At 39.6% G+C, this 24878-nt stretch overlaps 1 protein-coding gene across 3 annotated transcripts in view; it reads left to right on the top strand.

The window, feature by feature from the left end:
• LOC125239187 (segmentation protein cap'n'collar-like) overlaps positions 1 to 24878 on the top strand; it is a 252847-nt gene that overhangs the window by 215350 nt on the left and 12619 nt on the right. For all 3 annotated transcript variants that reach the window (XM_048146705.1, XM_048146704.1, XM_048146703.1), the window contains 3 exons: positions 5460 to 5562; positions 19882 to 19962; positions 24109 to 24220. In XM_048146705.1, coding sequence (XP_048002662.1) covers positions 5460 to 5562; positions 19882 to 19962; positions 24109 to 24220 — 296 coding nt within the window. The remainder of the gene's footprint in view (positions 1 to 5459; positions 5563 to 19881; positions 19963 to 24108; positions 24221 to 24878) is intronic.

Here is a 24878-nt window from a genome sequence, read left to right as displayed (position 1 = left end):
CATGGTCAGACTTCGAAGTACGTCTTCGAGAAAACTTCGCTCCTGTACGCGAGCCCTACATGTTATACCTTGACATAATGCAGAAGCAGCTGCCAAATCAGACAACTGAGGAGTTTATAAGGAACAAGCGACTACTGTTTTCGCAACTTCCGAGCCCTGGACATTCTGAAACTGTGCAGCTAGACATATTGTATGGCCTACTACGTCTGGACATCAGAGATAAAGTTCCACGATCCGATGTGAGGGACTTCAAGCAACTCGCTAAAGCTGCACAAGCCGCCGAACATGTTTTGAATGAAAAGATCGCCGGAACCTCTACCGCACCTTGCCACTCTGTCCAAGGTGCCCGTCCAGTAGTCACGAAGAAAAGCAGATGCAGATACTGTAAGAACTTTGGACATGCTGCTGAGAATTGCAGGAAGCTGGCAACACATAAGGACAGTGTGTCTAAAGAAGCTACGAAGACTGGAACATTAGATGCAGTTGCGCAGTACCCTTCTCCAACTGCGCCTAAATTTAAATGCTATGGCTGTGGTACTCCTGGAGTAGTTCGTAGCAACTGCCCAACCTGTCATTCGAAGAAAGTACCCCCAGCCACACTGGAAATAGGATTCTGTTCAGTCGCATCTGCCATCGACGCTAGAGATCGGCCAGTTATTTATGTTGAAATAGAAGGAGTGGCTAATGCTGTGTACCTCGACACATGTGCTAAGTCGAGTATTGCCTCATACTCTTTGTACTGTCAGTTGAGTAGGCAAGGATATAAATTTAAGGAATTGAGAGTCGGTATGACATTAGCTGATGGTATTCAGAGGCACCGGTACGTGCTAGTTACACAGGCACCTATAAAGGTGAATGGCCGCACGGTACTCACAACCTTATTGGTTTTGCCAGAATCACGGCGCACTCGCACACTCCTCGGAGTAGGATTTATTCAAGATGCGCATATCGAGATCAGCTTGCCTCAGTGTACATGGCACTTCACCGATGACCCATCCAAGATATTTGAGCTTTATGAAGAGAGCTTCGTGTTTGGAGAACAAGTGGACTTAGCGGCCATAACTCCTGATGAGGATCCTTCATTGTCACCTTCATTACCAGAGGGGAGTAACACTGAGGGCTCCTACGGGCCTCTCATACGAATTGATGCTCCAACGCCTCCACCAAGGAAGAGATCCCACCACGAATTACCTCAGACTTATTCGCCGATATTGGAAGCTTTGTACAAGGATGCTGAAATCAGCCTTCAGAATTATGACGAAGAGTGTGATATAGATGGCCTGGATTACACGCTCTTCCCATCAACTTCCATATCATCTGTGGATATCACCGTATTGGCAGAGTTCTTGGACAAGAACCAGGATGCGTTTAAACCTAATGGTGAGCCTGTTATAGGTTTTGAACATGCAATAGAGACAGGTGATCACAAGCCAATCTCCGTACCGCCATACCGTCTATCATCAGTGAAGACCGAGATCCTGAAGAAGGAAGTAGGAAAGATGCTTGCAGAGAAGATTATTGAGCCCTGCTCATCGCCGTGGGCTGCGCCCGTAGTCATGGTCCCAAAGAAAGATGGAGGCACAAGGGTGTGCGTGGACTATCGCAAACTTAATGCAATTACTACGCCTGACGCATACCCACTGCCACGAATTGACGACCTACTCCATAATGCCAAGCCGACGCCGTACATGAGTACTATAGACCTTCGTGCTGGCTACTGGCAGATACGCGTTAAAGAGGAGCATCAATGCAAAACTGGTTTCGTCACGCCCTTCGGGATGTATAAATTTTGTAGAATGCCGTTCGGGTTACGTAATGCCCCCGCCACATTCCAGAGGATGATGGACCGTTTTAGAATATCTCTCAGTCACATCAAACTGATGGTCTACTTGGACGATTTGATTGTCATGTCACCAACCTTCGCAGATCACATTAAGGACTTACAAGAAGTCTTCGATCAACTCAATGAGTATAATCTTACAGCAAACCGTGACAAGTGTAACTTTTGCTGTCAAAAGGTGAAATATTTAGGGCACTACCTAACTGCTGAAGGAATACAGCCAGATCCCGAGAAAGTTAGTGCCATATTGGGAATGCTACCTCCACGAAATCTGAAACACTTGTTATCGTTCGTCCAGATGTGTTCCTGGTATAGAAGGTTCATTCCCGGGTTCGCGAAAGTCGCCGAACCACTAACACATCTCACCAAGAAGAACGTCGTGTGGAAATGGGAAGAAGAACAGGAGAATGCCTTCTCCGAACTTCGTAAACTCCTGACGTCTACTCCTGTACTTGCCCAAGCTGATGAGACAAAGCCTTATACTATTAAGACAGACGCAAGCAGCTATGCTATCGGGGCAGTCTTGGTCCAGGGGGAGGGTGAAACAGAACACCCCGTGGAATATGCCAGTAGACTCCTGACCAAGCCCGAACGTAATTATTCCACTACGGAACGAGAAGCGCTGGCTCTCGTCTGGGCTGTCAACAAATTTCGAGGGTATATCGAAGGTGGCAAGATAACAGTAATGACGGATCATCAGGCCCTCAAGTGGCTTATGTCATTGAAATCACCGACTGGACGTTTAGCCCGATGGGCTCTACTACTGCAGCCCTACGACATCACAATCAAGTATATTCCTGGAAGGACAAATGTCGTCGCGGACTCACTGTCACGCCCCAGCTGCGATCCGGCAACAGAAGTTGATTGTGGACTCTGTACGGTGGTAGTAGATATGCCGGCTAAAAGTAAAGAAGTGATAAGGACAGAACAAAGCAAAGATGATGATATAGTAAAGATAGTCAACAGTTTGGAAGGTAACAATGAAGAAAATGCTAGATACTGGAGTGGAAAGGGATACTTCATGAATAATGGTTTACTGTATCGATACGGTCCAGATTCTGATATAGAATCCAGCCAGTTAGTTATCCCCAAACAAGAGCAAGCAAGCATTATAAGAGCATATCACGATGCAGCGACCGCTGGTCATTATGGGATGGAGAAGACCTTTGAACGAATAGCAAAGCGCTATTTCTGGAAAGGCATGAGGAAACAAGTAGAAGCCTACGTTCGTAACTGCCTCCAATGCCAACGTTACAAATGCTCTAACCAAAAACCTGCTGGTCTGCTCCAGACTACGGCGCATAATCAGCGGTTCGAGGTAGTTGCGTTCGATTTATTTGGACCCTTACCTAAGACAGCTGGAAACCATAGCTGGATATTTATCGTCGAAGATGTTGCCTCCCGATGGGTGGAGTTGTTCGCGTTAGAACGAGCCACCGCCGAAGAATGTGCCAAGCTTCTGCTAGACGAGATAATACTAAGATATGGCACCCCTCGTCGTTTTATAAGTGACAATGGTACGCAATTCGTCAGCAGTGTGATGCAGCAATTGACGTACTGTCTCAACATCGAGCATGGTCTCACACCGGTGTATCATCCGGAAAGTAACCCGGTCGAACGAAGAAATCGGGATTTAAAGACCCAGTTAGCTATCCTTGTTGAAGATGACCATACGTCATGGGCAGAGAAACTGCCTAGCATTCGTTTTGCGATGAATACTGCTATGATGAGCTCTACTGGCTATACGCCCGCCTACTTAACTTTCGGACGTGAGTTAAGAACGCCAGATGACGTGGAACGTGATCTTCGAGCAGTTGTTAGCAACGAGAACTTCATCCAAGAAGTGACTCCTCGATTGCTCATGATAGCTGACACATTAGTGAGAGCACGAGAAGTGCAAGAAGGAAAAGAAGAGAAGAGGAAGGAATACGTAGATAAGAAAAGACAAGCGTGTCCCGACTACCAGCCTGGAGATTTAGTCCTAGCTACCACGCATGTGCTAAGCAAAGCTAGTCAGGGATTCAGCTCGAAATTTGCTCCACGACGCGACGGGCCGTATATTATTTTACGTCGACATGGCCCTAGCTCCTTTGAGATTGCTGCTACGGACTCTCGTACTCCTGTCGGAATATATCACGCGTCAGCTTTAACCCCATTCCGATCTGAAGATTCTGCGCTACCGGCACCTACCCTGCCTATTAGAAAGAGGGGTAGACCCAAGAAGCAATCAACTGCTGTCAAAGGGGTGGGCAAACCCGTGGTAGACCACGTAAGATGAAGTAACCAAGCAAATAATTCCTGTCCCACTCGTCGGGGCGACTTCGTAGACAGAGGGGAGTAGTTGTAGCACTACTACCGCCACACAACACCATCTGTCGCTAATAGTATCGAACTACGTACACAGCGTTGGGTGCAGCGCAGCCGACGCGCCGACGCATCTGCGCCTTGCATGTTTCCTTAGTGTTTCCGCGGTGCACCAATAGATGGCGCCAGTGGAAAAAATAGAACACGCTAACGTTTGGTCAACGTAGAAACATGACCCTCCGGCCTCGACCGGGAATCGTTGTACTTTCGCGGCAGGGATTAGCCTGATGCACACCTAGTGACCTAACCTAGTTTAAGCGCTCTGGTGTCTGAAAGCTAAACTACTGATCTGTTCCCATGTGCACCTACCCCAGCTAGGTCACATAGGCTCAGGGAAGTACTCATAAAATAGTATCTGTGTAAGATTAGTCGTAATAAATTGATTATTAGTACCACTGGGTTTTCACTCGACGTCGCCCCTCGCCACCCCGCACTTCAACTTGCAATATAAGTATGTATGTATGTATGTTCAGGTGAAATCTTGCGACTCAATTTTGAAGGAGATATCTTTAACCGATTGAGCTGAAATTTTGCACACGTGTAAATCACGCGACAATGCAATATTATGGTATCATGGAGTTGATCTGATGATGGATCAGAAAGGTTGCCATAGGAACTCTGTAATGAAATGTCGTATCCCCTTTTATCCTTTTTAAAATCCCAAGTGTCGGAGAGCAGTAGATGACTGTTGAAAGAAAAGTACAGTCGGCGATAAAATCTTGTGCCAAAAATGATTTTTTTTCTAAGAAACTTATTCTCTTAATTGCCACACAGAGCGAGGCAAAAGGCTAGATTCCTACTAATCAAAACGATTCGCTAATATGGAATTACTATGAAATAGAATTACTACTATGAAATAAAAGGAGTGACGTCACGGTTAATTCATTTACTTTATATCTTTTTCTTTGACTTATTAAATAGAAATTATGTTTAAACATAACTATTGTCCATATTTTTCTTCTAATTATGTGGTGCTTTATTTCGTGCACTGAATAAAATATTTTATTTTAAGTACATATAGGTAACTAGCCTATTAGACTTATATTGACCGGGATATAGACCGTAGACGGAACACGTGATCATGATGCATGCAACTGCGTCGAAATATCGGGAGCTCGACAAAAATCAAAAAGGTAATCACGGTCTATATCCCGGTCAATATAAGTCCAATGAAAATAACCGTGAATCATTCAAAACTAGCCTGTTTCTCGTGCTTCGCTCTGTGTGAAGTGTTAAAAATGGACTTTCCCCACAGAATGGTACCGCCGAGATGCCTCCCCCTCCCGCCTCAGACGGCTTCCTGCAGTCCATCCTCAACGATGAGGACCTGCAGCTCATGGATATGGCGATGAACGAAGGTCAGTACACTCTACATATAAATATATAACTCACAACTAGAAATGTGCCAGTTGCGGAAACTTTCCAAAAAAAAACATGAAAAATTCACTAAACTTTCATACATACATATAATCACGCCTGTATCCCATAAAGGGGTAGGCAGAGCACATGAACTACTAAGTTTCAGCGCCACTTTTGGCAAAAAGGGGTTGAAAGATATCCAAATTGTGACATTGCAGTGACAGGTTGCCAGCCTCTCGCCTACGCCACAATTTAACCCATAACCCACAGTCGACTTTTACGACACCCACGGGAAGAAAGGGGGTGGTGAAATTCTTAACCCGTCACCACACGGGGAACACTAAACTTTCACGAAAAATAAAGAGAATTTAAATTTATGAAATGGAAAGTTTCCATCCATTAAAAAGTATGGAAAGTTTCCGAAGTTTTCCTATGTGAAAATGTCAGAATTTTGGAAACTTTCCGTCGGCACATCAATACTCACAACTCACACATATGTGTGAAAATGCTGGCTTCTTCACGAGGCACAGTGTTTTATGGAAGCCAAAAAAGTGACATCCCCTTTTTACTGCAAATTATTGTAGTTTATATCATTATAAATGCGAGACCTTTTTATTGCAGTTTAGATCATTATAAATGCGAGACTAAAACTCCCACGTTTCTAATTTGTGTAGTTTTTGAGAAAAATATTGAGGTTATGAGATTACAAGCATAAATCAGCAACAGGCGTCATCCTTCCTTACACACAAACAATAAAGTTACCCGCAACATTAGGATTAAGGTACAGCGGGGCAAATCTCGACTGGGGGGCAATTGTAACTAATCCATTTTCTCCATTATTACACTATAATATTGAGTTCTACATGTATCCACAGAACACGCCGATGGAAACTCTATTTAATAATGCAAACATTGTAAAACATGGAAAAATGGACCATTTACATTTGCCTCCCAGTCGAGGTTTGCCCCGTTGTACCTTAATAACAGTAAAATGAGCCTTAATTAATCATCTACCTAGAAAATATATGTATGAATTTCTTTATTTCTAACATGCTGCACCGACGTTGCTGGAAAAGTTACAATGTCTGGTTATTACTTACTAGCTTTTGCCCGCGGCTTCGCTCGAAGAAAGAGACAAAAAGTAGCTTATCTCACTCTCCATCCCTTCAACTATATCAACATAAAAAATCACGTCAATTCCTCGCTCCGTTTTGTCGTGAAAGACGGACAAACAAATAGACACACACTTTCCCATTTATAATATTAATATGGATGTTAACTAAGGGCATTAAAAGCCATCTAACGGCATCGCCCGCTTATAGATATGATAATTAAAATGAAATGAAATGAAATATTTATTTTTCAAGTAGGCATATTACAATGCGGATATGAACGTCAAATAAAGCTCCGCCGGCTCTAACCCTACGCCTCAGCCTCGAGAAGATTTCAGGCCACAGAACAGATGTCACATATGTATACCATATTTAGATCAAGCAAACGTACCTGCTTAGCGTGTCAAATGAACTCAGTTAAATCCACTGAGTTGTCCGTCTTTAATCGCAGCTTGCAGCTTTCGGGCGTCAATTTTTGTAAGTTGAAGTCAACGAAAACATTAAAAATGCCTCGTTACGTGATATTTAATTGCATGCAGACATATTTAAAATCACAGGCAAATAATAACTTCAGTACAAAATCTGAAACGCTCGGCGCCATACAAATAGATCAATTTGTTTCTTCTATCTAAATCTAATTCTGTGGATATGACGATGAATGAGTACTCATACTCAATATCTTGTACCAGCCGTATAGCTGGCGCCATCTATGATTATTTATGAAAACTAAGGGCTCCTCCACATCATCTTTAGAACGTCCTTGTGTATACATTTATTTACAGTTGTTTTATACTTAACTCTTCGTCAACTTTGTCATAGGACAGACTAAACGCTGACACTCAAAAGACGCCTGTGGAAGTTGTGGAGGGTGATCTATAATGATAGCTAATCAGTATCATAGAGGAATAAGTAAGGGAAGAGTTGTAACTCCATACATCAGTAAATGCGAGTTATTTGTAGTGACATCTAGCGTCAATCACGCTTCAAATAGCGTAAAGTACCACTACTCGACACTAGGTGCCAACAGTGTCGCATCTGCCAAAAATTTAATATTAAAACAGTTTACAACTTATATTACAAGCAGAAGGAATTGAAAACAGAGTACTGATTAATACTATTAATATTAGCGAAAACTTGTTGAGCATTAGACTTTTTGTTCGTCGCGACATCTATTCACAAGTAGCAGTACTGATAATTTGCGCTAGTTGACGCGTTATTCACGCGTGGATGTCGCTAGATGTCACTACAAATAACTTGCATTTACTGATGTATGGAGTTACAACTCTTCCCTTAGTTATTCCTCTATGTCAGTATCAAGCATTCATTGGTACATTATTGTATTTTTCATTGGTATTAGTAGGTATTTTCGTAGCACCATCTAGCGGCTATCGCTGGAAATGATCATGCTACACAGCTCGCCCAGTACTAAGCGCCATCTAGAAGCTCCATGTGAAACTTCACCTCGCTTCAATATAGAAACCAAAGACATAATATATGTAACTGAATCGGTGAGCTCCATCTTAGGCCGTTTTCACATTATCCGATCCGATATCGGATGTCGGAAGGATTTCAATGGAAAAAATCCAAGATGGCGCCAGTAATGTATGGGATATCGGTCCGACATCCGATATCGGATCGGTTAATGTGAAAACGCACTTAGAATCTGTCTTCACTTCCCATCAGGTGTGACTAGGGTCAATCGCTGATCAGTCCATAAAAAAAAAAAACTCCGTATAGACAGCTACAGTCTAAGAAAAAAACGTACCTCAGAACCATATAGAAATAGGTACGGTGGCCTAGATGGCGTTAAACCTTTGGGGGACGCTCGGCTAGATGGCGCTAATATTAATATTTTACATTTTAACACATATCAAGCTGAGAATATGGATGGGCCAAATTGTCAAAACTGAGTTTCAAAAGTTTTAAGCCTGTGTCGAGAGATGGCAGTCTATGCACTGTGTTTACACATTTTACTTTGACAGTAACTCTCTATAATACTCAATCCTCTTTGATAATATATATCTATCATAGATAAAACTGGTGGGGAACGCCCAGTTCAAAACAATTACCTGATATGAATATTGACAAGTCATACTTTCTAGCGAATTCATGTTGTGCGAAGATTAATGAAGATTTTGCAAATAATGCTTAACACTAGTATTACAAATAAAAAACCTAAGTGTACATTTTTGTTCGGTTTAATATGAGTAACTAATATTTACCTCCTCTAACTAAATTAATTATAATTGTATCCGATCGTAGTAAAGAAAATGTATTTAGTCTAATGACTGTAAAACTTCTTAAGTATTACCTACTGTTCATGATTTCTTTTGCTTACCTATTAGCTTACGTACCTAATTTTGTTAGTATGTTAACAATCTTTATATTCAGTAATGAACCTCCAGGTCTTTTTTTATCCAAATTACTTAGTACCTACATTGTAGTACACCAACTCATTTGTTTATGTGACTGTTTGTGTTCTAAATAAATAATAATAATAATAATAATATAATAATGTTTATTTTTATTATTTTTGATGCCTTGCGGATATATGTAATCTGTAAATATCATTTAGACTTGATAAGATGTTAATAAGCGTACTAGCGCAATACTTAGAATTAGTATTATCAATTGTAATTTCAGTTCAACTTGTATATTGACGTGTAAAAGTGCCCCTGTGGCCTATTTGCTGAATAAATGATTTGTAATTTTAGAACAAAACGGGACTTAATCGCGTAAACACTTACATTTATATTAGGCCCGACGTTTCGAACATCACATTATGTTCGTGGTCACGGGTAGACTGGCGAGGAATTGCATCAACATCTTCTAGCCGCGCGAGTTTCTCGAACTACCCGCACTTGTTCTTGATTATTCACTTTTGCGCTAGGGTTGTCACTTTGCCTACACACAACACTCACGACATCAGCCGGTGTGTCACTCGGTGTTTTTTCACGCTTACATTTGCTAATCACTGGATTCCACGAAGAAGAAATTCCCTGTCCCTCATTTTGGTTGAAATTTCGATGCTTCCTAATTTCAATCGCTTCACGTACTAATACAAATGCTAATATAAATGTAAGTGTTTACGCGATTAAGTCCCGTTTTGTTCTAAAATTATGAGTGCAAATCGTGTTAGTCTAAATCAATAAATGATTTGTAATTTGTAACAACTCAAGTTTTGTATAAAATATGGGTCAGCATTTTTTTTTCATGTTGTTTTTGATGACAACCGTGACGAGTGGCAGGGAAGTTTTTTTTTTTTTCATATTTATGCTGTTAGTTAGTAAAGTCATACTTAGCTTGTTGCTTGGATATTGTTCCGAATTATCACTACATAGTATAAAATCACTACATAGTATAAAACAAAGTCGCGTTCTCTGTCCCTATGTCCCTATGTATGCTTAAATCTTTAAAACTACGCAACGGATTTTGATGCGATTTTTTTTAATAGATAGAGTGATTGTAGAGGAAGGTTTACATGTAGGTATAGTACCCGCGCGAAGCCGGGGCGGGTCGCTAGTTACATTATAAAATAAAATCCATACTAATATTATAAATGGGAAAATGTGTGTGTCTGTTTGTCCGTCTTTCACGGCAAAACGGAGCGACGAATTGTCGTGATTTTTTAAGTGGAGATAGCTGAAGGGATGGAGAGTGACATAGGCTACTTTTTGTCTCTTTCTAACGCGAGCGAAGCCGCGGGCAAGAGCTAGTAATATATAAAGGCGGAGAGTAACCATACAAAAGCGTGTCCTTCCAACATCCAGCGCCATCTATTGAAGTTAAGTTGCTTTCACCGAATTTAAAAAAAATGCATACCTATATGAAATAAATCTTTCTTTCGAGCAATCAGGGGCCACAGAACTAGAAATTTCTAAATAAAATATTTACTCGTGTTTTGTACATTTACCTACTTCATTTGAAACTCAATTTATTAATTCCAAAATCAATAAAACTGTTTGGTTCAACGACCCTGATCACGTGAATCTTTTTTTTTTTTCTTACAAACTCATATCACACATCGCAATAAAAAACCGCTTTTAATCGGTCAAATCCGCCATCTTGAATCATCTGTCAGTTTACATAGACATTACGCTTTTATCATCTACAACGATCGTTATTGTGAAAATTGATAATGAATTTTAATTCTAATGACTAGCCGGTTAAAGTAGTAGTTGAATTTGTAATCAATGTTCATTGTTAGATAATATAATAACAATGTATTTAAGGGTTACGTCTCTACAAATAAGCAACGTACGATAACATTTGCGCGCTAGTTAACACCAAGGGCGTCTGTCATGCTACTGAGATTCTAGATAGGCGACCTGCGCCAATTTATGAGTAGCAAAAATGCATGGCGAATTTATTATGCCCATTTTTTTTTTTCAAAGTTGTCCACCCCACTTTTTTACATACATACAATCACGCCTGTATCCCATGAAGGGGTAGGCAGAGCACATGAAACTACTCAAGTTTCAGTGCCACTCTTGGCAAATAAGGGGTTGACAGAAAACGAAATTGTGACATTGCAGTGACAGATTGCCAGCCTCTCGCCTACGCCACAATTTAACCCATATCATATCCCACAGTCGCCTTCTACGACACCCACGGGAAGAAAGAGGGTGGTGAAATTCTTAACCCGTCACCACACGGGTAATAGAAACGATTTTACATCCAGAAAATGCTATAAAATTGTAGATATAATTAAACACTTCGGTTTCGACCTGTGAGTGAATTTAAATGTGTCTTCCTCTTCGGTTTCTCATGGCCGAGGGTTGCGACCACATGAGGTCGTTATTTTGCCCACCAAGGCTCTCCATTGGGTACGGTAAATATGTGTAGATTGTAGATAATTTGTATGATATGCCAGTTTTAAAAGATCACCGTTATATAGACTTCAACATCAACATTTTAATAATATTTACTTATGGATATAGTTATTGTTCACTCAGGATATAATCATGTGACAGTTTTACAACCGGATATGATAAATGTGACAGGTAAAGAAGTATTTTGATCTACCTAGTTCTAGCACAAACAAAGCAGTTTTTTTAGGGTTCCGTAGTCAACTAGGAACCCTTATAGTTTCGCCATGTCTGTCTGTCCGTCCGTCCGTCCGTCCGCGGATAATCTCAGTAACCGTTAGCACTAGAAAGCTGAAATTTGGTACCAATATGTATATCAATCACGCCAACAAAGTGCAAAAATAAAAAATGGAAAAAAATGTTTTATTAGGGTACTCCCCCTACATGTAAAGTGGGGGCTAATATTTTTTTTCATTCCAACCCCAACGTGTGATATATTGTTGGATAGTTATTTCAAATTGAATAAGGGTTTACTAAGATCGTTTTTTGATAATATTAATATTTTCGGAAATAATCGCTCCTAAAGGAAAAAAAAGTGCGTCCCCCCCCCTCTAACTTTTGAACCATATGTTTAAAAAATATGAAAAAAATCACAAAAGTAGAACTTTATAAAGACTTTCTAGGAAAATTGTTTTGAACTTGATAGGTTTAGTAGTTTTTGAGAAAAATACGGAAAACTACGGAACCCTACACTGAGCGTGGCCCGACACGCTCTTGGCCGGTTTTTTATAATTTTTCTCGCGTGAAAATCCGGTCGAATGAAAAAAAAAGCGTTGTCTTGTCTATTGACCTATTAGTTTAAAATATCGGGTGGTTAACCTCTGCCCAAACTACTAGCACTGTATAATATTACTCAATTTTGCCTTATCACGGTCAGCGTAAATAAACTATATCGCTTAGTCACCTCTCGTCGGCCGGCCTGCTCACACCAACGTAATGTCCAAATTAATATTACTATTTCAAAGACGTATTTGAGGTCGATATAAAAATAGACTTAAATAATCCCAATGTGTGTGTAAACAGAGCAAATAAGATAGTATTGTTTGCTAGACGAGTTTTATTAAAGTGCGCGCGCGTACGGATGACATTTTACTTTTCCCGCGCTGAGTTCTAGACGTTTAATAAAAATAAAGGTGTTTTATCCTGGCGAATTCAGTTGTTTCGAAAGGATATAGCTTATTTTTTAATTGTCCAACATGGGTGTTTTTCCATACGTTTACCGCTTATTTGTAATGAATAAGATCGTCAAGTGAACCGCGTAATTTTTTAAACTCTTGTGTTTTGAAAGACTTGGTTTTAGACTGAACTTTTTCAAATAGTTTTCGGTTGAAAAATCGTTTTGAATATTTCAAATTTAAAGACTATTGCAATTTAAAGACTATTTCGAGTGATATAGACATTTAAGAAGCCTTAAAGCTTCTTCACAAGTGCTAAGAACTTGAAAAACCGAAGGGTTGTTTTCACCAAAGTTGCCAAAAAGCCTACATATGACATACTTCCTGAAACAACGTAGTTTGAAGAGTAGAAAGGTGCACACATCCGAATGCACTTGCCGTATGTGCTGTGCCCTGCGTCGCCCAAAAATAAGCTGCGAATCTCTCACCAAGGTCCCTGTGGCCGTTCTGAAACGATACAACTATTGTCTCTGGACCTTCAAGTATAGACAATACTACGATCCCGTGTAACTTCCCCGAGGGCGCCACAGATAAGAAAATGAGACAAAGGAATGTCATGTGGTTGTTTGCAAAGGTCTTAAGAGATTGTGAAGCTAATATTTAATCATGGCGGCGTCACAGAAATTTCCCTAATATAGAATTAGAATTTTCTATGGATGTTTTGCGTTTCTAAAGAAAAGATAATCATAATCCTTAGACCGATAACGATATAGATTGGATTAGAAATATTGAAAGCTATTAGTTGTGTGTGCGAAATATAGGAGTGAGCAACTTTGGACGATGTCTGACTTGTTTTGTTAAGTATTAGTGTAGAAATAGTTAAGGATTGGAGTGATAATCTGAGTTTATAATGAATCTGTCTGTGTCCCCGTTTGCGTACGGCGCGCCGTACTTGCCGCCATTTTTGCCGAGCCCCCTGTTGTACCCTGATCCTGCTGAATACTTGAGTTCCTACTACAAGTTATATGATGGTAAGTTGTCAATTAACAAACCATTTATATACAGACTAACTTCTGCCCGCGGCTTCGCTGGCGTTAGAAAGAGACAAAAAGTAGCCTATGTCACTCTCCATCCCTTCAACTATCTCCACTTAAAAAATCACGACAATTCGTCGCTCCGCTTTGCCGTGAAGGACGGACAAACAAACAGAGACACACACTTTCCCATTTATAATATTAGTATGGATAGTCTGGCAAAACAATTCGTCAATGCAAAACGGAGAAATTCAAAGTTTGCTAAACTTTCGAGAGTTCGTTTTTCAAATTTGCCGCCCTTTTCTACTGACAACATTGAATTGCTAGACTTCATAGAGTACACGATTTAAAAAAAATATAATTACAGCGAACAGTCAAGTATTTTTTTGCTACTATCGGAAAAAGTAGTTAAAACACCTATAAAGTTTTGACCTTGAGTTCGAATACCTGAAAATCTGAGTGACTCAACCCCTTATAGTTATGTTAGACCTTACAACTCATACTCGTGTAATGCATGAGTAAACAGATTGATCTCATACATACATACAATCACGCCTGTATCCCATAAAGGGGTAGGCAGAACACATGAAACTACTAAAGCTTCAGTGCCACTCTTGGCAAATAAGGGGTTGAAAGAAAACGAAACTGTGACATTGCAGTGACAGGTTGCCAGCCTCTCGCCTACGTCACAATTTAACCCATATTCCATAGTCGCCTTCTACGACACCCAGGGGAAGAAAGGGGGTGGTGAAATTCTTAACCCGTCACCCCACAGGCTCTTAACCCGTCACCACACAGGCTCATACATTTACTAAAATGCCAAAGAGCTCAACGAAGGTTTTGTACGGTCATAGGCTAGTGCGACTGCTTATCATTGGGAGGTCCTTATGCTTGTTTGCCACTAACGACACTAACGCAGTATTAAAAAATGTACACATTTTCCCAAATCTATTGTTTTATGCGTCCAAACAAATCATGAAATCATGCATGTTATTTGGAATTTGAATGACTTTGAACATTATCATACTTATTATCTGACATACAGTCGGCAAACAAGGTGCGAAAAGTATTTGCTACTTTGGAATACACCTAATTACCTAAGGTACAGCGGGGCAAATCTCGACTGGGGGGCAAATGTACCTTGTCCATTTTTTCCATGTTTTACAATGTTTGCATTATTAAATAGAGTGTCCACCGGTTATATATGGTATGCGTGTTCAGTGGATACATGTAGAACTCAACATCATAGTGAAATGGAAAAAAATGATCACTTTACTAGGCTAGTTTCCTATACTTAAAATAAAATATTTTATGCTGTGTACGAAATAAAGCACCACATAATTAGAAGAAGAATATGGACAGTACTTATTTTTAAACATAATTTCTATTTAATAAGTCAAAGAGAAAGATATAAAGTAAATGAATTGACCGTGACGTCACTCCTCAGTATTTCATAGTAATTCCATATTAGCAAATCGTTTTGACAGTTCTTAAAAAGATGCTGTTTTGACTTGTAGGAAACTAGCCTATTGCCCCCCAGTCGAGATTTGCCCCGTTGTACCTTACATAATATTATATTAATTACTTAAATTAAGGTTTTTTGATTATTGTTAATTATTGTCGAATCACAATCTTATCGTCCTGTAAACAAATACATAATTATCTATTTAATAAGCCGTTTAAAAATATACTTCAGACCTTTGGGTGCCTAGCCAAGTTGCCAATCACATCTAGCCCCCGTGATTCGCTACATGGCAAATAGCAACCGTACAAGCACAAATACGAATTTTGTTCACTATCAGCGCTATCTAGACTTCAGTATTAACATATGTAATCATGACGTACTTTCTGGCCCCATTTATACTAGTCATACGATGTCAGCATATTTTTTTATCACTGTAACCATTACAAGACAAAATAATCAAGCATGAACACATTCAACCTTATTTCGTGATCCTTAAATTCCATATTTGTGATATTCGAACGTCACGCACACATGCTAACGCGCGTATATCCGAAACACATACTTTTTTTATCTGTTGGAAAACAAAATTAAGATAGCAAGCGTTATGCTGCCAAAGTGGGTTTTCGAACATTTGCTGAAGAAACAGCTGACTTGTAAGTTTTTGACATTTATCAATCAATATCATCTGCAGTGTTCTATTTATTTCATTGACACTTGACACTGACAATAGGATTCTTTTTTTTTATTATAAATGGGCTTACTCTTGACCACAGACTAGCCAAAGACAAAGACGTGTCCTACGATGCAGTGAGCTTGCCCAGAAGATGCCTGTTCAACCTTGATTTGAAGGTTGCTGGGTTAGACTAGACTCATATCAAATTTGGCAAAATAAATTGTCTTCTATAGTATTTGACATATAAAAACAATATTTATAAATTTTGGGTATTAAAAGTGTATGATGACTACGTATTTTCGATTCAAAATGTGTGTAATTTTTTTTTATTTTGGCCACCGACAACGCTGTCAGCGATGTAGTGACGTCATCGAATAGGAAGCTTACTTCATGTCGAATGAATCACAAGCATAATGAACTTTATGCCTCTTAATTAAATGTCAGAAAATATTGTTTTCAATTAGAATTACCTGATGCACAGATACTCGTAATCAATAGGTTAACATGACTGTGTTGTTTTTGCCTGATTACTTAAAAATCTACTTTAAAAATATTTTTGGTGATTCTAAGTCATAATAATATTATAATCATATAAATATATGATATATCCATACTAATATTATAAATGGGACAGTAGTGTGTGGGTCTGGGCCTCAGAGGAAAAAATTCTATAGAGAGGACAAGCCGCGCGCGGCCTGGTCGCAGATGTAGGCCCATTGGGCCTACACCGCCGCCAGTTCGCCGTCCGCTGTCATCGAGTGTACACGCGCGCTGTTCACCGACGAAAAACGAGTTTTATCAAAAATGCCGAAGTGTGCAATAATAACTTGCAAACATCGCAGTGACCTGAATAATTTCCAAGCCGATAGGATAACATTTCATAGGTAAATACTATTTATTTCCTTTTATTTCACATAAAACACGAATTCAACGTAATACTCCGAGTTGTACCATGTAACCTTACGTTTGCTTGTGCTTTAAAACGTTCATTATACATTGCGGCTACACAAGGAACATATTGTAAACAGTGTAGTGTTTTGCGCCGCAATGAACGGTGTACAAAACGATTCACTCAGTGAGACATTTTTCTCGGAAACGAGGTGAGGCGTTCCCGCTATTTATCGTTGTGTGCGTGCGCGATCGCGCTCGCTTATCGTTCGCGTGTACACATACATTGAAATGATGCGCGTGTATTGCGCAATAGGAGCGTCCAGCTACAAGTGTGTGTGGATTAGGTGTGTGCGTGCATTATCTTTACAATTACTGGTGCTTTGTGTGGGTTGCGCAGACCTTGCGACAGGCGTATTCTATACAAATCGCCCGGCATGACCTATCTCCCGAAATCTGTGGTCTGGGCATTTTCGTGAAAAAATATTCAAAAGCCTTTTTTTCTAAAATAAATATACCTACTACTATTTAATGTTTTTCCTACTCAGAATCACGAGCCGTTTTTATCCTACTAGGCGGAAAAAAGCGTCCTAAATTTTATTTTTCCACTTCGTTACCATTTTTCAAACACCCAGCGGTTACAAAGTGGAAAGTATGCAAAATAATAGAAAATTTTGGGACCATTTTTTTGTCTCTTATTTTTTGTCCTAGATCGAAAGGGCTCGTGATTCAGAGTAGGAAAAACATAAAATGTACCACCTTAGAAAAAATATTGTTGGTGAGATTGTTCTCGCGAAAATCCTCGTCTGTTTGTTTGTCCGTCTTTCACGGCAAAACGGAGCGACGGATTGACGTGATTTTTGAAGTGGAAATAGTTGGAAGGATAAAAAGTGACATAGGCTAGTTTTTGTCCCTGTCAAACCCCCCTCTTCCATAAAAGGGGGGGGGTGGAAGTTTGTATGGCGCATTCCGCAATTTTCGAATTTAACGCGATCGAAGCCGCGGGCAAAAGCTAGTATAGGTATACAGTATGTAAACTAACGAAAACCATTTACTGTAACCCGTAAATGTCCAGGTGATACTGAGAAACTTTTACTATGGGATCAACCCCGAAATCACGAAAATATCTTCTGACAGTTTCATAGGTAGTTTTATTTTATAGTAAGTATTTCCTATGGGAGAGTAAATTTTTATTTCGCGTTTTGGGTGTTGGTCCCATAGTAAAAGTTTCTCAGTATCACCTGGACATTTACGGGTTACAGTAAATGGTTTTCGTTAGTTTACATACTGTATAGGTTTAAAGACAACACTTTCATACGGCACAAATAAATAAAACGCTCGAAAATCACTCAAAAGGATCAGCTCATGTATAACGATAACAGTGCGATAAAAAAGCGTATGTAATGATGAAATGCAGAAAAAAATGCATACTTTAGAATTGTAATTAGACAAAGTACCCAAAAGTGTTACGAAAACATAGTTGAACAATTTTTATTTAAACCAAAAAGGATCGAGTATTATTATAGAGAGTTACTGTCAAAGTAAAATGTGTAATCACAGTGCATGGACTGCCATCTCTCGACACGAGCGTAAAACTTTTGAACCTCAGTTTTGACAATTTGACCCATATTCTTAGCTTGATATGTGTTAAAATGTCAATTATTAATATTAGCGCCATCTAGCCGAGCGTTCCCCAAAGGTGTAACGCCATCTAGGCCACCGTACCTTTTCTCTATGGCTTTGAGGTACATTGTTTTCTTAGACCTTATCCGTCTATAAGGAGATTACGGAGTTACATATGTCTTTGATTTAAACTTACTTTTTTTATTACTCGTTCAAAATTATAAATCTCCATCGAAAGTCGAGAGATGGCGGTATATGTAATTGTTATTGCTGCAAGTTTTGAAACAGAGATATACGCAAGAAAGAGATGCAGATATTTGCCACTCACTCTTACCCATAGTTGCGTCTCAAACTTGCAGAAATAACTTGCTGGTGTAAACTCAGCTTTATGTAGGGCTTCAAAGATGATGCTTGACCCTGTAAATGACGGTTCGGGAGTAGAAAAATATTGTTTGTAGTAAAAAACAATGGATTTATAATTTTATATGAAGAATCCGACATAGGTGAGGATACACTGGACTGGTTGCAACGCCGCCATTGAAGGTTGTGCCTTATGATTTTTTCCTACGTGTTTTCCTCACAAATGTGATAAATAGTACATTACATCAGAGGCCGGGAAAATGAGGTTTTCCGGCCAAGTGGGTATATACGGCCGAGCGAGCGTGCGAGCGAGGCCGGATAGGGATACGAGGCCGGGAATCCGTTTTCACGCCGAGGCATGTATAGTGCTTTTCTCAAACATACAATGAAATAAAATAAAAATGCTCTAAAGGACAATATTTTATAAAAAAAAAGTTACTTTGCAGGCCTAGGCCTGAAAAATAATATGAAATCCCTTTACAGTCCTCTCGAGTTGTTGCGCCCAAAAAGCGATACTTCCCAGCCCATTTTAAGGAACGTAAAGACAATATTTCACTGCATGTTTGAGAAAACACATTATGTGTAACTCAGGAGGTAAGGATATTAAAAACTCGTGTCTATTATTCACGACAGCCGCAGGCGAAACACGCATTTTTATTTACCCCGTACCTCCCTTGTTGCACACTATACTATCATAGATTATATAAGAAGATCATACCATCCCATACATTACAATGCGACCGCCTAAGAACGCGCATACACTACACCACACATAGATGGCGCCACAAAAAAATGCCTTGTTGCCATCGATTATTTGTATATTGGCGTTAAGTGTCACTTTCGAGCCATAAATCTATGTCCAAAGTAACTTAACGCCATCTACAAGTATAATCGAAAGCTACAAGACAAGACATTTTTTGTGGCGCCATCTTATTCAAACTTAAAAACTTTGCCCCCCCCCCCTTTCACCACCTAAAGATGTGAATTTTGAAAAATCCTAGTGCTCCTCTACACCTAATAAGGAACCTACGTGCCAAATTTGGAATCTCTAGGACCAGCGGTTTCGGCTGTGCGTTGATATGTCAGTCAGTCAGTCAGTTTTTTCTTTTATATATATAGATTTATAATACTATTGTTATTGCTTGCATTGTTCCCTAGTAACATGACGTGTTTGTTGCAGGCATGTACACTATGCGAATGCTGGATGGAGCCGCTGGCGGTCACCACGCGCCGCATAACCACTCACACATGATGATTGCCGGTCAGTACTGACTTCTTGCCTACGCAGTTCAATAGTAGCCGACTCCCGACGACTACCGGTCTGGCCTAGCGCGTGCCTGCTACGCACGGTCCCGGGTTCGAATCCCGGTAAGAGCAATAGGCGAGACGACTAAAAAAAACTATTTAGTCCGTCAGTCAGATCATAAAAAAAATTTTGGACACATATTGTTTATTTTTTCTCGTAAACGTAAAATGACGACGGTACAGTGCGTAGAAGATTAGCGTGACGTCACGCCTAGGTACAATTTTTACCTAAAAGTAACGTCACAAGCCCCCACTCCGAAACTTTGATTCTCTATATCTTTGTATTTCTTCATTAATTAGATGAAGCTAAAAATATGTGTTCAGTATTTTTAGACGATCTGACTGGACTAAACAGAATATAGGAAACCGGAGTAATTCCAATAAGGTCTAGTTTACCCTTCGGGTTGGAAGGTCAGATGGCAGTCCTTTCGTAAAAAGTGGTGCCTACGCTATCTTGGAATTAGTTGTCAAAGCGGACTCCAGGCTCCCATGAGGCGTGGCAAAATGCCGGGATAACGCAAGGAGGATGATATGTCTCGATGAGATACCGTCGCGCCACTTATGTGCTAGATCAGCTATCTGACACCCAACGCTGCATACAATTTTGAAAAAACCCCTGACCGCGACATAGTGGACCGATTTTTATGAAACATGGCTATGAACACTCCCGACTAACTCAGCGTTGAAACAAAAATACTAAATCGAAATCGGTTCATCCGTTCGGGAGCTACGTTGCCACAGACACACACACACACACACACACACACACACAGACAGACAGACAGACACGTCAAACTTATAACATCCCGTCGTTTTTGCGTCGGGGGTTAAAAAAATCGACAACTAACGGTGACATTGCCAAAAATGCTTCAGGTATTGTTATATTATAGTAAACACGCCACATCACAGTCGGTAGGTGTGGTGTTCAATGATTAGGTATTAGATAAAGTATAGCAGGACTGCATCACGTGCCAAACACTCTTGCGAATGTAATCACAGCATAGACTGCCATCTCTCGACACTGGCTTAAAACTTTTGAACCTCAGTTTTACAATTTGGCCTAGCTTGATATGTCTTAAAATGTCAAATATTAATATTAGCGCCATCTAGTTGAGCGTTCCCCAAAGGTGTAACGCCATCCAGGTCACCGTACTTTTTAGGGTTCCGTAGTCAACTAGGAACCCTTATAGTTTCGCCATGTCTGTCTGTCCGTCCGTCCGTCCGTCCGCGGATAATCTCAGTAACCATTAGCACTAGAAAGCTGAAATTTGGTACTAAGATGTATATCAATCACGCCAACAAAGTGCAAAAATAAAAAATGGAAAAAAAATGTTTTATTAGGGTACCCCCTACATGTAAAGTGGGGGCTGAATTTTTTTTTCATTCCATGAGGTATATTGTGTGTGATATATTGTTGGATAGGTATTTAAAAATGAATAAAGGTTTACTAAGATTGTTTTTTGATAATATTAATATTTTCGGAAATAATCGCTCCTAAAGGAAAAAAAGTGCGTGCCCCCCCCCCCCCCTCTAACTTTTGAACCATATGTTTAAAAAATATGAAAAAAATCACAAAAGTAGAACTTTATAAGGACTTTCTAGGAAAATTGTTAACTTGATAGGTTCAGTAGTTTTTGAGAAAAATACGGACACATTATGTAACTCCGTACAGACGGATAAAGTCTTAGAAAAAAACGTACCTCAGAGCCCTAGAGAAAAAAACCGGCCAAGAGCGTGTCGGGCCACGCTCAGTGTAGGGTTCCGTAGTTTTCCGTATTTTTCTCAAAAACTACTGAACCTATCAAGTTAACAATTTTCCTAGAAAGTCCTTATAAAGTTCTACTTTTGTGATTTTTTTCTATGTCTTTGATACGAGTATATAACTCCGTATAGACATATTATAAAGTTTAACTAGGAAAAAAACGTACCTCGGAACCATCAAAAGAAATGTGCTGTCGTCTAGATGGCGCTACAACTTTGGATGATTCTCGGCTAGATGGTGCTAATATTTGATGATTTTAACACATATCAAGTTAAGTATATGGGCCAAATTGTCCAAACTGAGGATCAAAAGTTTCAAGCCCGTCTCGAAAGATGGCAGTCAGTGACCACACATTTTACTTTGACAGTAATTCTCTATATACCTACTCGATCCTCTTCGCTTTTACCTACTAAACTAATTATTAAATGAAATTTTAAAAAGGTGAAAAGGTTCAACTATCCATCTGGACGACGTAACATTATGACGTTGACTTAACCATAGGGATGTAAGACTAAAAAATGGAGCCAAAAAGTCCTCATGTGGCACCCCAGAGATGGTTCAAGAGCTCAACGCCCACCACTCAAACGATGGGAGGACGAAATTATAACGACTGTAGGGCCTTTCTGGACTGGACTGGCCAGGCAGAGGAAATACTGGAAAGAGCTGGAGGAGGCCTATGCCAACAGGCACACTGAACTACGCGACTTCATCTAAACAAACAATCATAAACACTAGACCATGTTCAGAAGAAAAGGCTAAATAGATAGATAGAACCATAGGGATGACGACTACATAAAAAAAGGCATTCTGTTTAGTCCGTCAGATAAATCGTCCAAAAATACTAAACACATATTTTTCGCTTTTTCTAATTAATGAAAAAATACAAAGGTATAGAGCATCAAAGTTCTGTAGTGGGGGCTTGTGACGTCACTTCTAAGTAAAAATTGTACCTAGGCGTGACGTCACGCGAAACTTCAACGCACTGTACCGTCGTCATTTTTCGTTTACGAGAAAAAAGAAAAAATACGTGTCTAATAACAACAACATACAATCACGCCTGTATCCCATAAAGGGGTAGGCAGAGCACATGAAACTACTAAAGCTTCAGGGCCACTCTTGGCAAATAAGGGGTTAAAAGAAAACGAAACTGTGACATTGCAGTGACAGGTTGCCAGCCTCTCGCCTACACCACAATTTAATCCATATCCCATAGTCGCCTTCTACGACACCCACGGGAAGAAAGGGGGTGGTTAAATTCTTAACCCGTCACCACACAGGTATGTCTAATATTCTTTGATAATCTAATTGACGGACTAATTCGTTTTTTACAAAAAAAAAAAATAAGCTTAGTTTAAGTTTTAGAATAAGTGTATTTTGTAAATAAGAATATAATGTGCGCTCATCGAATATTTTTATAGTTGCATGATAAAATAGTACCAATTCTCATGTAAGTGAATATGTTCTGTATTCTTTTGAGATAAATAAAGATCTTTAAACCTAATTCGTTTTTTAGTCGTCTCGCGGCGTGGCTATTAAAATCGTTGTGAACAGGGGGGTTACCATGACGTGCTAAAGCCGTTCAGTTTAGGTTGAGAGAGAGGGACGGAGCTATGTAACTGCTATAGCTTTGTCCTTTTCTCTCAACCTAAACTGAACGTCTTTAGTACATCATGGTAACTCCCCTTATCTTTGCCTGCCTCCTTAACCGTGACTTCGCGTTTAGGTGTCAGAATCACTAATCAAACCACATTTTATCACAGATTGCCACTTCCGATCTTTTATCCTTATCTATATTCCATTCCGATGAATCATCTACCTGTGCTGGAAAATAATAAAAATAATAAATGTTTTCTATTTAATAACCTAACCACAAAATTAAAATTTAAAAAAAACCCCGACTGCGACATAGTAGACCGATTTTCATAAAACATGGCTAAGAACACTCCCGACTAACTCAGCTTTCAGACAAAAAAACTAAATCTAAATCGCTTCATCCGTTCGGGAGCTACGATGCCACATACAGACACACACACATGCAGACAGACCGATAGACTGACAGACAGACAGACAGACGGACGGACGGACGGACGGACAGACAGACACGTCAAACTTATAACACCCCTTCGTTTTTGCGTCGGGGGTTAAAAACGAGGACCATATTAATACTGGACTGACAAAGCCCATACAGAAAAGTGTACCCTAGAAATGTACGGGCCTTACAGGGTTAAAACTAGATGGCGCTGTTTCGCAGCCCGGAAGTGGTAAAAATCATATTTTCCCCAAATATTTTTGTTCTTAGAGTAGCTATGGTGATTTTTTTAATAATCTCATATATTTCAGAGAGAGATTCCGCGTCGGATAGCGCCGTGTCGTCAATGGGCTCGGAACGCGTGCCGTCCCTTTCTGACGGCGAGTGGTGCGACGGGAGCGACTCTGCGCAGGAGTTCCACAGGTTCGTTTGGCTGTCGTTCTTCCGCTTTAGTTGTATCATAGATTAAATATAAGAAGGTCATACCATCCCATACATTAAAATGCGACCGCCTAAGAACGTAGATGGCGCCACAAAAAAAATGCTAAAAAAAGGGGTCCATATTGGCTCATATAAAATTATTTGTTATAAAATTATTATTTATACCGATTTGTGCTCCGAATGATCATTTCTCATAATTTTACTTATCATAATTTTGTTTCATTATTATCAATAGTACTACTATCACTGTTCATAATAATCATTTAGTCGAAAATTTTTAATCATAAATTCTATACAAATATTTAATAACGTTCATAATTTTGTGTTTAAGAAAATCATTCATCATAAAATTATTTAAAAAGTTTTGGGGAAGTTCTATGAAAAACTTGTGCCATTTATAGAAGCGCGCTTGAAGTTTTTACAGTGATATATACAATTTACATTAAAAATTCGTTTCTGGTTCGCTCACGGTCAACCTAACACGCTCCTCCTCGCTACGCTCGTCGTCGCACCTAACTGGACTGTCACATGTGATGTCTGTTCTGTTAACAATAATATAACGATAAATTATATTACTCGCAATCGTTATGATCAATAAGTATATAAACATAAACATTAGTATAAAACGTATTTATGATGA

Source organism: Leguminivora glycinivorella, chromosome 25 (genome assembly GCF_023078275.1).
Source record: "Leguminivora glycinivorella isolate SPB_JAAS2020 chromosome 25, LegGlyc_1.1, whole genome shotgun sequence".
In the NCBI taxonomy this organism is placed as follows: Eukaryota; Metazoa; Arthropoda; class Insecta; order Lepidoptera; family Tortricidae; genus Leguminivora; species Leguminivora glycinivorella.
This window is presented reverse-complemented; position numbering and strand designations above follow the sequence as displayed.